Below are 14754 nucleotides of genomic sequence, written 5' to 3'. Positions count from 1 at the left end.
GATATGATTGGTCAATTTTACTGTCATTTGAAACTGGTATTCGCTAGTTGCACGGGATGACGTGTTACTACTTCCGGTTTTTCGAGGGTGCGCGTGAATAGTTCCGCTCCGGCACACAGGACAGACGCGCAGAAGCGAAGATGGCTGTGTTTTACACTAGGTGCCTCCAAGATCTACCAAAGATTACCATCACCGATGTGCATCGGATAGTCCAAGCGGCCAGCTCAACCCCGAGGAGCAAAAGGGAAAAAGGATATAAGATGTATATATCCAGTTACATCGACAACTATGAAGGTATGTCACACCATTACACAGCTAGCTAGGCAGCCTAGTTAGCTACACACCCACCCTGTGATTTAGCTGAGCTTATTGTCTAACTAGGACTCTAACGACGGTTGTATCCAGTGTCAGATGTTTTAATGACATTCAGTGTAACTTTTATGTATATTGTAAATGATGTCCTGTTTAAATGCCCACAGTTTCAAACAGAGATTCGTCAGGGAGAGTGAGCATCAGGGCTACCTGTTACAGGTCGATGAGGAAGAGTGAAAAACCTCACGACCTCAGAGTAGGGAGGAAAAACAGTGTTTGTTGGTTCACAGCCTCAGTTGTTATTTACTGTATATTTAGTATAATACATGCAGGGTCCAAATATCTTAATGACTTGGCAGTGGTAAGTATTTTGTACCCTGCGCCTGTTCCTTTGTTTTACTAACACTGTTTTACTAACACAGTTCAGTGATTCACTAACTTTAAAATATTTGAAGAAAATTGAGACAAGGGATATGATAAAAGGTAGATAAGTTTATCGTTATTTCTTATATTGCAGCAAGAGGGAGTAAACTTATATTGCTTATACTCTTGGTGATACAATTGATAACCTGCCGTGATTAAGCCCAGGGGTGTCCCGACTTGTGTGTAAAGGTCTGGGTTGGAAGCAGGTATTTGCTACATAATGAGCAGCAAAAAACATATAATTAAACAAGTGTAATCAGTTGTTTAAGCATCTATTGTTATATATTTGGCTGGAATAAAAACCTGCAGCCACACCATTCCTTTGCATATAAAATTGGACACCACTCATTTAGCCTGAGATTTTGACTGGTTTTTTTTTATGTTTAGATTGTCTTTGAAGACCGTGTACCGGTGGACATTGCAGTGGCCGAGTGCTCCTGTGTGGCTGGGACAGCACTCTGCAACCACAATGTTGCACTACTGTTTCAGACTGCACACTACTCCACACTGAACCTGGCTGCTGTACCCCCAGTCCTAAGCTGCACAGAAACAGAACAACGCTGGCACAAGCCAAGAACCATGGTGAGTATGTGTTCCCAACCATACCAAAGTTAAATTATTTCTTCAACAAGCTACATTATGAGCTGATGTACTATGTCACATCAACAAACATTTAAAGTAGTGTGATCATTCTTTTATGTAATTAATAGGGTGTGAAACCAGGCAGAGTAAGTGACATGGTATTTTTGTCCTCCAAGCCGAAGCAGTTTACAGTTGCTGATGGTGTAAGGTAAAATTAATTTTCCTATGTATGCTTTGCTTACTGTATAACCTTTGTTGTATGAGTGTACAAAGTCCTTACTGTGGAATTCGATTTTTCAAAGGAGTAAACGTTACAAGGCAGTGCGAGGGGAGCTGCCAGATCCACATGTCCTCAAAGTTGATGAGCAGTACAAGGACTTCACTGCAGACATTGCTCCACTCATCACCACCATGGCCATAAGTGCTGACGTCCCGCTGGTTGATTCAGCTTTTGGGAAAGTCCAGGCGGGTAGTCCCATATCCTACCAGCATCCAGTACCAGTGAGTTGGGTTGTAGTACACCATCCAGATGCCCCTCTGCCACCACCTCTACCTGTAGACGGCTATAGGCTTGAGCCTACTAACTGCCAGTTCGTGTGCAGTCACCAACAACACCTCCATCTGCAGTCACTTGTCACTACATTTGACATGGCAAGGAAGATAGAGGTTGCCATCAGAGAGCAGAGCAACTCTGTGGAGTGGCACCGAGTCAGGGGGCCAAGAATAACTTCCTCCCGATTCAGGGAAATATGCCATGTCAGAGGTCAGAGTTCTGCAGAAATCCTGTCACAAAGGATTCGAAAGGGAGTGAATCAAACTGCTGCAATGAAGAGGGGATTGGCACTGGAACCGGTTGCCATACAGGAGTACTGCAGAATAAAAAACACCAATTACTGGCCTTGTGGGTTTGTCATCCACCCTGATGCCCCCTGGTTAGGGGCATCTCCTGATGGTCTGGTGTTTGACCCGACTGAGAGCCCACCCTTTGGACTGGTGGAAATTAAATGCCCCAATGCAAAAAGCTATGTGGACTGTAGCTACCTGAAAATGCAGAGTGGCACACTGAAATTGAAGCAGACTCACAGTTACTACTGGCAGGTACAAGGCCAGCTCCTACTTACAGGTATGGAGTGGTGTGATTTTGTTGTATTTGCAGAGGATGATATTCTCATTCAGCGCATATACAGAGACTGTGAAGTGGCTAAAACCATTAGAGAGAAGGGAGATTTTTTATTTTTTTATTTTTACATGTCAGTGTAATGACTTCTCATCACGTTTGGCAGTTATCTATTTAAAATGCAGTAAATTTATGAACTAATGATATTTTAATGATTGATTCTTAATAAATCTTAAATGTGTTGACATTGAGTCTTTTTCTTTATGCTACCATGCTTTCCCATATGTGTAAAACAATGCCGAAACCAGACTGAGCAGAATCTTATACAGAGAGACAGAAGAACTACAAGATGTAAATATAGAACTGCCCTATATTTGTAGAGCTGATAAAATAAATTAAGGTGGCATTAAAGTTGTACTCATTTAGTGTATAATAAAAAAAAAGATGTAATACAGAAACTGAATAATGGTTGTTTAACACTAGAATGACTAAAGAATACTTGGTTGACTTGGTTGTTTCCAAGCATGAAATATGCATATATAAACTGCCATAACCCTCACTGAAATAATGAAATTGAATTGAGCTCTCTTCTGTATATCTCTACTAAATTGGTAAGTTACAGTGTTACTAGTAGTAAGTACTAGTGTTACAGAGAGAAAAGGAAGAGACTGAGATGTTACACTAACAACAATCAATAATGTAGTGTATACAGTGTGGATGTCTATATGTAACTATAACGTGTGTGTGTTTGTGTGTGTGTGTATATATATATATATATGAGACAGAGAAAGGGAGTGAAAGAGAGATGTTATACTAGGGGGCTTTCTGAATGTACCACAGAGTTGCTGCCTGAGTGTTTCTCTATGAATTAACATAATAAAGGCTGACTTATGGCTCTCTTAATTACTGGGAAGAAGGAGGGGTGATGTCCTCAGGATCTTGAAATTTCAGTCATTCTAGTGTTAATCAATTATGGTCAAGGAGTTATTATAACATTCATAAAAAAACTATTTACAAGCACCAAATAAGCAAACATTATATAAAAAAACAATAACAATGTATATATATAACTATACAAAACTATATAACTATAATAAGTATATAACTATATATATATATATATAACTATAATATAATAAGGCCAGTCTTCTCTCTTTAACCCTGAATGCACTCATTATTTCCAACTAGCTCGCTATCTCTTCGTGTTGATATTAATACTAAAACCACGGAAGTGCTCAGACCGGAACTTCTCATGCACACCCTCAAATGCCGGAAACAGAATGGACGCCATCTTGTGCATGGAGCCAATTGCGCTGAATTATAACTGCCAGGCCCTCTGTAAACGAACAGCGGGCATCACAGTGCTGATAGGGGGAGACACAGACTCACAGGCTTCCACTTAACCCCTCACCTTCCAACACAGATTGAATAGACACGGGTGAATAATTTATTTGCTTATATTTTTGTAATTGTTTAGATGTCGATTGTCAAACTGTAAGTAGATAAAATAAAACTGGATAAATTATATTATATATATTTATGTTTTAAGAATATTTTTAGGCCCTCTGAGAGGGCGTAGAGGGCCCTGACGGTTCCCCACTGGTATTTAGAGTCCAGGTGAGATCAGCTGTGATGTGGAGTCTGAGGTATTTGATGCTGTGCACACGTTCCACTTCATCTCCATCTATGAGTAGAGGGGCATGTGCAGTTCTTTTAACTGTGCGGTAGTCTCTGATGATCTCTTTAGTTTTGGTGGTGTTCAGAGCTAGGTTGTTGTCTGAGCACCACCGTGCCAGGTGCTGAATCTCCTCTCTGTACTGAGCTTCATTGTTGTTAGAGATGCAGTCTATCACTACTGTCTATCACATATTTCACAAATGTGTTGAAGACATGGATGGGGCTGCAATCATAAAAAGTGTGAAGAGGTCTGGACTGAGCACACAGCCCTGCGGTGTACCAGTGTTTAAAATGATTTGAGATGATGTGTGGTCCCCTAGTCTCACCACTTGTGGTCTGTTAGTGAGAAAGTCTTTGATCCATGAGCACAGTGAGGGGGACAGACCTAGATTGCAGAGTTTATGGTATGGTCTTCTAATAATGTTCGAACCACAGGCATCTCCTTTACCCAAGAGTGGTGCAGATCTGCTCAAGCAGGCTCACAGTGATAACGTTTTAGATCTAGTCAATCAGGCATTCACAGAACACATGTTGGAGGTGGGTTTTGTGGCCCTGCTTACAGTTGTATTTGGTGAACACACTAATCACCAAATGTATTGTTAATACCAGGTGTGATTGACCCTTCATGCAGTTGGTGACTCCTCTTTAGAGGGAAGGAAAAATCGTAGGAAAAATCAAACCTGCCATGCAAACGTCAATGCATTTTGTACTTGTTGTTTCTTTTCCTACGTGGCCCGAGTCGTGTGTTAGTCAATCTGCTCCCTTCCATGTTGGTTTGGGGCCTCTTGGGTTTGACTGAGGAGTGAATACTCTAGTTCACCAGGACACTTTACTAGTCCTTCTGTGATAGTGAACATGGTGGAATCTAATTTGCACAGATGTAAAAAAAAAAAAGTTGTGTTTTTAATAACTGATGGTTGAGATTACTGAATAAAGCATTTGTATGTTTTCTCAGTAGCGCAAGTGGGTGTGTGTCAGGATGTCCTGTAGATCGGTAAAATAACAATTACAGCAGGTCTAGAATCAGATTAAACTTTATTCACTTTTCTGTGATGTGCAAAAACGGCAGTTTTTTTCTCTGCTGCAAGTCATTGTTCTGCTTTCTTCTGACTGCACTCGTGGTGGAGCTGAGAAGAATCCACGGTGGGGCATGTGCTGCAGAATCGGTGTGCAGTAGAAGTGCTATTGCTGAACAGAAGGTCTATTCCTGATCTTACTGTAAGCACAGAAGTGAAACACACACCATCAAACATCACAAGCCACACTGATGTAAAACACCACAGATTTATTCGTTTTACAAAAATAAATGCAAAATTTCATATCTACATGAAAAGGATTTACAGGCTAAGCACTGTCTGGTCCCCAAGTGTCACATCTGTAAACACGTTGTTTTGTGAAGCACAACACTCCTAGGAAGCTGTAACCTTCATATGGCTTACACAACCTCTGTTGGTGATCCTCATCTTCAGACTAAGATTAGGGACTATAATATCTAGATCAAGATAATCCTGTCATCAGGATTTATGAGGCTTTTCTGTTGTGGATATGAACTTGTACAGCAGTTGTTTAATGGCATCAACACATACAAAGGTATGAAGGGATTAAAGGGGACAGATGTGTTGAATACTACACTTTAAACACTGTATCTGTACACTGTAGATGCACACGACTGTGCTTAATCTCATTAGTGTTATACATTCTATATAACACTATACAGAAGTCTCTTGACAATTTCATGTGTGTTCTCTTATGTCCATAGGCATGTTTGTATTCTGTCTATCCATTGATTTGTTTGCACTGGACATACATGGACATCAGTGGGTTGTGCCTCTTCAGTAATGGTAGACCTTGATCTGATTCTTCTTGTCCAGGCTGAGCTGGACCAGCCCATTGGTGTGCGGGGCAGCTGGGTAGCGTGTGAAGAGAGGCCTGGGCAGAGGTTCAGGAGAACACAAGGGTGCAAGAGAGTGTGTGTGAAAATATGATGCATTCTGTTCCCGTACTGGTTTGTGTGTGATACGTACATGTGTATAAGCTGAGGGGGAGAGAGATTGTGAAAGGATACACATTTGGGTCTTTGCGTCGTGATTCCAGCCACCTTTTGTTGTCGTCGATCAGTCTCTGCAGCCTCTGGCCATCTAGCTCAGAGGAGAGACTACACACACACATACACACACACACGCACACACATAATGGAAAAGCACTGTATGAGTTCATCAATTTTCCTTTCAAAATCAACAGCAGCACTGATCCTGTGAGCGAGAGTGAGAGTGAGAGATTGTGACCGAGCCTGCACAGGTGTGCAAGTGTGTGTAGTCACCTTGCTGGAGTGTATCCACTATATGCTCTGGTAGCCCTCATGGGATAGCGGGCACTGGTATCCATGGAAACTCCTAAAATCAGAGCAGTCTTAATACAGGTAGTGCGGTTTAGATTTCTGAAGCCAATTTGACACAGCAGGTCTCTACACTGCACCACCCTTACACTGGAAAAGATCGGCATTATCCTAGCACAGAAAATCAATGTGAAAACTGCTTTTTCAAAAAATCCTTATTCATTGGCATATAACTTTTTTTTAACTGTAATGCAAATAGTTACTTTCCCTGGTAACGAGTTACTTTTATTATAGAGTAATTCAGTTACTAACTCAGTTACTTTTTTGAACAAGTAGTGAGTAACTATAACTAATTACTTTTTTAAAGTAACGTTCCCAACACTGACCATTAATGGTGGAGTGTAAGAAGCTGTTCTGAGCCACTGAAGAGGAGGCGGGGCTTGGTGTCCATGCCCAGGACGGGGCAGGAGGGAAGGAGGAGGACGGAGGTGGCTGAGGGAGGGGCTGGACGCTCCTCCCAGTGAAAGATTCCAGTTCACCCAGCACTGTGTTCAGCTGGCCAGAGATCTGCTGCAGGGACTCTGCTAACTGCTGCACTTTCACTGGCCTTGCATGTGCTGAAACAGAGAGTGGGAGTAGCAGAGAGGAAGACCAGAGTTTGGGTGTATTACTGCTAGAGAAATAAAAACATCAGATAACTATGAACCAACAAGACCAGAGTGGACTCTAGAGCTGTTTACAGTTATGGGCATATTTTTAGTTTTCACAGTTTGCTTCCTTGCCACCATAAAAAAAAAACTGTGGTAGTAAACTTTGTGAAAACCAAAATTAGTGCCTTCTCAAAATGTCTGCCCGTGTGTGTGTGTTGTGCATGCACATGGAGTGTGTGTCTCACTCGTCTCCTCTTGGCCACACACACCACTCGTCTCTGACTCTGTGACATCAGAGACTCTCCGATCTCCCACGAGCCGCTCGCCTTCATCACATGACAGCTGAGACAGTAAAACATTGTAAAGCCCAGGTAGGTATTAATGTGGGTTTGTACGTAAGTGTGTGGGTGCAGGCATACGTGTGTGTGTATGTGTGTGTTACCTCCTCTGCCAGTGACGTCTCCAGCTGGCCGAGTCTCTCCTCCTTCTTTCTCAGGATCGCGTGGCCCTTCTGGACCCTCTCCCTCAGCTTCTCCAGCTCACTCACCTCCTACAGCACAGGGGAGCAGAACATCTAAGAGGAGCTATACTCATGCTTCCTACTCTCTCCCATCTGACCTGGCTACATGGCTGTAGGCACTGCAAGACCTAACGTGCTTAGACCCACCACGGCACTGAAACCCTCTAAAGTAGTTAACGATCTCTTAATATTCTCAGATAAAAGGTCAATCACTCTCCTGGTTCAAATCCTACCTGACCGATCGTTACAAATTTGTACTTGAAAATAATGAATGCTCATAAGGATCTGTATTGGGTCCCATGTTATTCTCATTATATAGGCTAGCAAGCATTTGTAGGCATGGTATTAGCTTCCATTGCTATGCAGATGATACTCTGTTTTATATATATATATATATATATATATATATATATATATATATATATATATATATATATATATATATATATATATATATATTCTAATTTGGATGATGTCAACACTACTACCAAAACTAAGAACTGCATCCAAGAAATAAAGAACTGGATGGCGTCTAATTCTCTTCTTCTAAATTCTAATAAGACTGAGGTGTTACTTCTTGGATTCAAGGGTGCTAGAAGCAATGGGTCTGATCTTCTTATTACACTAGATGGCTTTTCAGTAACACCTGAATTTCCTGCTAAAAGTTTAGGCGTCACTAGTGATTAGGATCTTTCATTTGACACACACATATGCAATGTCACTAATGCTGCCTTTGCACCTTCATGTAATATTGCCAAGCTGAGACATGTACGTTCGGTATCAGACGCAGAGAAACTGGTCCACAATCTCATCAAGATTGGACTACTTTTAATTGGATGCTCTAAACAGTCCCTAAAGAAAGTCCAACTTGCTGCATTCCAACTTGAATCCAAGAGCCAGAGTCCTAACTAGGCCTTGAGAAGTGCATCACATTAGTCCTACTCTCTCAGCATTGCACTGGCTCCTGTTTAAATATCAAACTGATTTTAAAATTCTTCTGTTGGCCTATAAAGCATTAAATAGTCCTCCACAATATCCGAGTGAACTCACTGCATACCATAATCATCTCACCTGCTGCTCTCTCAAAGCACAAGATTACAGCCGAAGGCAGAGTAATGTCTCAGTACCCTCATGCCTGTGGTCACCTCCAGGCCCCTCCCTTTAGTTATGCTGCTAGGGATAAGCCTGCTGGAGCCACATGCTAAGTCACTGGCACGTGTGCTATATATATGGAAGTTTAATTTGATTTTACATATTAACCTGCATTCTGTATCTTGACTACATGTTTCTACAAAGACAATTCCATAAAGGAGCTAGAAGATGCTCTGGGTTGCCAGTGGATGTGCTGATGCCGTGGATGCATGTGCCAATACGGCCAGCATCCTACCTGAGGCCCAGCATCCATATTGGAGAGACTGTGACTGCTCAGATAGACACAGGACTATAAATATGAACTTAAAGTTGCTGGGCCAATTGAGCATGGCTTCCCTTTAGGATCTTGGTCCTCCCAAGGTTTCTTCCTAATCCGCATAGGGAGTTTGTCTCTGCCACACTTGCCCCTGTCTTGTTCAATAGGGATCTGGACCCATGCGCTTGTGACACCATGTTTTGTAAAAAGCGCTTTATAAATAAAACTGACTAGACTTGACGGACCTGGCAGAGAGGCTGAGCAGAGCCTCCTGCAGCGGACCTCTGCGGGCTGGGGTGGGCCGTCCTTAGTGCCGCCTGTCTCACTCTCAGACAGCTGGTCTGTTTCTCCAAGAACTGTCTTGCTCTCTGCTGGACACCTTCACCTGAAATATACTCCTGCAAGCTAGAGAGAGAGAGAGAGAGAGAGAGAGAGAGAGAGAGAGAGAGAGAGAGAGAGAGAGAGAGAGAGAGAGGAGATTACAAACGAGTATATAAACATATGATAAATACATACAATCGGACAGCCTCCCTCCCCACCCACACCCACCCACACCCACATACTTGTCTATGCTGCGGGAGGTTGTGGGAGGTGGGCACAGGGGAGAGAGGAGGTTCCATTTCCTCCACTTGGAGGGAGCCCTCCACACCAACACAGATCTGTACATGTACACACTCTGTGTACCTTGCATTTGTGTCACCAGAGACCAGTACTGACTTGGTCAAAGCTAATGTGTGTGTATGTGTGTGTGTGTGTGTGTGTGTGTGTTTGTGTGTGTATTACCTGAGCCTTCTGTGGAGTTCATCACATCTAGCCTGAAGTTTTTCTCTCTCCTCCATCATCCTCTTGCTCTCCTCCCTCTCCCTCCTCCTTCCCTCTCTCTCTTTATCCAGCTCCTCCCTTTCTCTCCTCCTCTCATCTCTTAATTGGTCCAGCTCTGCACGCAGACTGTCCCGTTCTCTATATATATATTTATATAAATATATATAATATAATTTATCCAATTTTATTTTATCTACTTACAGTTTGACAATCGACATCTAAACAATTACAAAAATATAAGCAAATAAATTATTCACCCCTGTCTATTCAATCTGTGTTGGAAGGTGAGGGGTTAAGTGGAAGCCTGTGAGTCTGTGTCTCCCCCTATCAGCACTGTGATGCCCGTTGTTCGTTTACAGAGGGCCTGGCAGTTATAATTCAGCGCAATTGGCTCCATGCACAAGATGGCGTCCATTCTGTTTCCGGCATTTGAGGGTGTGCATGAGAAGTTCCGGTCTGAGCACTTCCGTGGTTTTAGTATTAATATCAACACGAAGAGATAGCGAGCTAGTTGGAAATAATGAGTGCATTCAGGGTTAAAGAGAGAAGACTGGCCTTATTATATTATAGTTATATATATATATATATATATATATATATATATATATATATATATATATATATATATATATATATATATATATATATATAGTTATATACTTATTATAGTTATATAGTTTTGTATAGTTATATATATACATTGTTATTGTTTTTTAGGGTTCACACACACATAGTGTGGGAACCCTATTGTAATTGTTAGGATTTTTCTTTCTTATTCTTTGTCCCATTTTTTGACCTAAAACGCATTGTGCAGCCTAGACCGTAATGCCTAGAAACCCCAAACTTGGCAAAAAGGTTCAGTTAACTCCAAGGACCAGATTCCCATACAGGGACCCAAATTGGCCTGATGGTGGCGCTATAGCAGACCACATTGACTTTTTGTCCATATCTCCTACACCGTAGGTCCTAGAACCAAAATTCCAGTTTCTATACATTCCTTGACTAAATTCAATAGGACAATTAATATACAACCATTAAGCTCCGCCCACTTAGATTTCGAGTTAATTTGCATAATGTGCAAAATCACACACATTTTTGAGCGCGAACTAGTCCCTGGATTTTTCACATACATGCACATATGTGGTATCAAAACGTTCAGAAGAGTCTGAACTTTAAAATGTATCCAACAAAAATGCTAATTTCTTCACTACCTAGTCAGTATAAGCCAATCAAATGAGGGGGCGTAAATTCAATAGTAAATTTTGCGCATATGGAGCTCTAACTTAAGAAAACTTGCATGTAATGAGATGGCACTTCACAGACAGCTTCCCTGTGAGGGTCTGGGGCAGCTCGCAGAGGTTGCCATACCTCACCTGCTAGGGGGCGCTATAACATGCAAAAATTTGCCTCATGCACTCAGATTGGCCGATCCACATGAAACTTGACAGACATCATCTATGGGCCTCTGGAAACCAGGTCCTAAAGCAGACATACCATACTTCCAAAATGGCTGACGTAATCGGCCAATCAGTGATTGGCACGCGTTTGACAGGCTTACCATTGGTCGATCTGCACGAAACCTCTTGGGTGTGGACAAGTGCACGCCCCCCATGACATAATCCAGCCGGGTGTCAATTGGCCACTGGGGGGCGCTATTGCAAAAAAAGCAAGTATATCCTCTACATAATTCCACTTGGGAACATGCAATTGGACTCTTTTGATTCCTTGCAGTAGTGCGAACAACTTTCGCATGACATGTCCTATTAAAAAATGCACAGTTTATTTACAGTTAATAATAGTTTGAAATCATCACTTTTCATACTGCTCCTAGGATTTTCATACTATCATGTCAAGCAAAGTCTTATAATACTCTACAGAGTGTGAAATCAAAAAACAATCCAAAGATTTTGGATTTGAGGACACTTATACCTGCTAAATATTTTTTTAATGGACAGCATCGATACATATAATATTCATATTCTTAAAGCTCTTTCATATTTTATCCAATTCTGACCAAAATGCACAAGCCCATTCAGAATCCCATCCTGAACAAATTTGTCAAATTTCATCTAAATCGGTTATCGTATGGCTCTACAGTGCAGTATTATTTACAATGCATAAAAATGCATGTAAAGTCCCTCTGTCACCTTCTCCTTCTCACACGCACGCAAGCTGAAACTCGCACACTCAGTCTCTCTCACACTCTCACCCACATTCCCCCTCCCATCTCTGTGCCCTAAGTAAACATTGCTCTGGCTACCTAGATCTCTCTGTGTCTATTAACCAGGCACACACACATACAGGCGCAAGCAGGCCTTCCTATAGCATTCACAATGACACTTCCCTAGCCATACCCACCCATATCTCAGTGACTAACACATGCTCATACAAACTGATATTTGGCTTCTTTTTTGTCTCTCTCTCTCACACAAACACACAGACACACACACCTTTATACCTATATGTATGTATAGTTTCTATGTATACTTATGTATGTATGTATTAGTATATGTTGTCATAGTTTGAGTACATACACTACCACACACACACACACTTCTACCTAAATGTATGTATAGTTTGTATGCATATCTGTCCAGTCATAACAGTCATGTCAGTCCAGTCATGTCAGTCATTTCAGTCCAGTCATATCAGTCATGTCAGTCCAGTCATGTCAGACATAAGTCATGTCAGTCATATCAGTCATGTCATTACAGTCATGCCAGTCATGTCACTCATTCCAGTTATGTCAGTCATATTACTTTTGTTCATCATGCCAGTGATGTCATTTCAGTCATGCCAGTCATGTCAGTCATGTAATGCCAGGCTTTGCAGACTACATTCATACTTTGAATACACGGGCAGTCATGTTAGGCGTGCAAGGTGTGCAAGGAGTGAATTAACAAAGCATAGTCTCTGGCACCCTCAATCTCTCTCTGTCTGTAATATACAGGCCCAATCATGTATAGACACATGCAGGCCTTCCTATATTGTTCACATAGATGCAGCCCTAGCCAGATGTGCTATTTCTGTGTCTCCCTTTCTGACACACGCAGATGTCATCACACACTATCTGTAGAGCACACACTGGCCAAACCCAAACAGCTTCTTTTCACTTTTAGGTCTAAAGGACCTTTTGGGCTTCCTTTTGCCTATTGAGGCCAAAATATGCCTATTTGTGTGTGAACCCGCCAATCGCCGCTTGCGGCTATATTTTATATAATGTTTGCTTATTTGGTGCTTGTAAATAGTTTTTTTATGAATGTTATAATAACTCCTTGACCATAATTGATTAACACTAGAATGACTGAAATTTCAAGATCCTGAGGACATCACCCCTCCTTCTTCCCAGTAATTAAGAGAGCCATAAGTCAGCCTTTATTATGTTAATTCATAGAGAAACACTCAGGCAGCAACTCTGTGGTACATTCAGAAAGCCCCCTAGTATAACATCTCTCTTTCACTCCCTTTCTCTGTCTCATATATATATATATATACACACACACACAAACACACACACGTTATAGTTACATATAGACATCCACACTGTATACACTACATTATTGATTGTTGTTAGTGTAACATCTCAGTCTCTTCCTTTTCTCTCTGTAACACTAGTACTTACTACTAGTAACACTGTAACTTACCAATTTAGTAGAGATATACAGAAGAGAGCTCAATTCAATTTCATTATTTCAGTGAGGGTTATGGCAGTTTATATATGCATATTTCATGCTTGGAAACAACCAAGTCAACCAAGTATTCTTTAGTCATTCTAGTGTTAAACAACCATTATTCAGTTTCTGTATTACATCTTTTTTTTTATTATACACTAAATGAGTACAACTTTAATGCCACCTTAATTAATTTTATCAGCTCTACAAATATAGGGCAGTTCTATATTTACATCTTGTAGTTCTTCTGTCTCTCTGTATAAGATTCTGCTCAGTCTGGTTTCGGCATTGTTTTACACATATGGGAAAGCATGGTAGCATAAAGAAAAGGACTCAATGTCAACACATTTAAGATTTATTAAGAATCAATCATTAAAATATCATTAGTTCATAAATTTACTGCATTTTAAATAGATAACTGCCAAACGTGATGAGAAGTCATTACACTGACATGTAAAAATAAAAAAATAAAAAATCTCCCTTCTCTCTAATGGTTTTAGCCACTTCACAGTCTCTGTATATGCGCTGAATGAGAATATCATCCTCTGCAAATACAACAAAATCACACCACTCCATACCTGTAAGTAGGAGCTGGCCTTGTACCTGCCAGTAGTAACTGTGAGTCTGCTTCAATTTCAGTGTGCCACTCTGCATTTTCAGGTAGCTACAGTCCACATAGCTTTTTGCATTGGGGCATTTAATTTCCACCAGTCCAAAGGGTGGGCTCTCAGTCGGGTCAAACACCAGACCATCAGGAGATGCCCCTAACCAGGGGGCATCAGGGTGGATGACAAACCCACAAGGCCAGTAATTGGTGTTTTTTATTCTGCAGTACTCCTGTATGGCAACCGGTTCCAGTGCCAATCCCCTCTTCATTGCAGCAGTTTGATTCACTCCCTTTCGAATCCTTTGTGACAGGATTTCTGCAGAACTCTGACCTCTGACATGGCATATTTCCCTGAATCGGGAGGAAGTTATTCTTGGCCCCCTGACTCGGTGCCACTCCACAGAGTTGCTCTGCTCTCTGATGGCAACCTCTATCTTCCTTGCCATGTCAAATGTAGTGACAAGTGACTGCAGATGGAGGTGTTGTTGGTGACTGCACACGAACTGGCAGTTAGTAGGCTCAAGCCTATAGCCGTCTACAGGTAGAGGTGGTGGCAGAGGGGCATCTGGATGGTGTACTACAACCCAACTCACTGGTACTGGATGCTGGTAGGATATGGGACTACCCGCC

At 41.5% G+C, this 14754-nt stretch overlaps 2 protein-coding genes across 5 annotated transcripts; one reads left to right on the top strand and one right to left on the bottom strand.

The window, feature by feature from the left end:
* Positions 1-30: 30 nt before the first annotated feature.
* LOC143501231 (uncharacterized) lies at positions 31-2679 on the top strand. The gene is made up of 4 exons (XM_076994812.1): positions 31-294; positions 1123-1317; positions 1446-1525; positions 1620-2679. The coding sequence occupies exons 1-4, from the start codon at positions 289-291 to the stop codon at positions 2575-2577; spliced, it is 1239 nt and encodes a 412-aa protein (XP_076850927.1). The 5' UTR covers positions 31-288; the 3' UTR covers positions 2578-2679.
* Positions 2680-5127: 2448 nt separating this feature from the next.
* LOC143501245 (centrosomal protein of 164 kDa-like) lies at positions 5128-9975 on the bottom strand. 4 transcript variants are annotated; one of them, XM_076994841.1, is made up of 10 exons: positions 9808-9975; positions 9588-9683; positions 9270-9429; positions 7539-7646; positions 7342-7438; positions 6833-7063; positions 6432-6504; positions 6136-6266; positions 5919-6040; positions 5128-5327 (listed from the first exon to the last, which is right to left on the bottom strand). In XM_076994841.1, exons 1-10 carry the CDS (start codon positions 9864-9866, stop codon positions 5325-5327), a joined length of 1080 nt encoding a protein of 359 aa, XP_076850956.1. In that variant the 5' UTR covers positions 9867-9975; the 3' UTR covers positions 5128-5324. The 4 variants fall into 4 exon arrangements, with proteins under 4 accessions (XP_076850956.1, XP_076850958.1, XP_076850955.1 ...); XM_076994843.1 differs by having other exon boundaries at positions 6177-6266; XM_076994840.1 differs by lacking the exon at positions 5128-5327 and having other exon boundaries at positions 5377-6040.
* Positions 9976-14754: the final 4779 nt, after the last annotated feature.

Source organism: Brachyhypopomus gauderio, unplaced genomic scaffold (genome assembly GCF_052324685.1).
Source record: "Brachyhypopomus gauderio isolate BG-103 unplaced genomic scaffold, BGAUD_0.2 sc164, whole genome shotgun sequence".
NCBI lineage: Eukaryota > Metazoa > Chordata > Actinopteri > Gymnotiformes > Hypopomidae > Brachyhypopomus > Brachyhypopomus gauderio.
The sequence above is the reverse complement of the archived record's forward strand: the minus strand, read 5'-3'. Positions and strand labels throughout refer to the sequence as shown.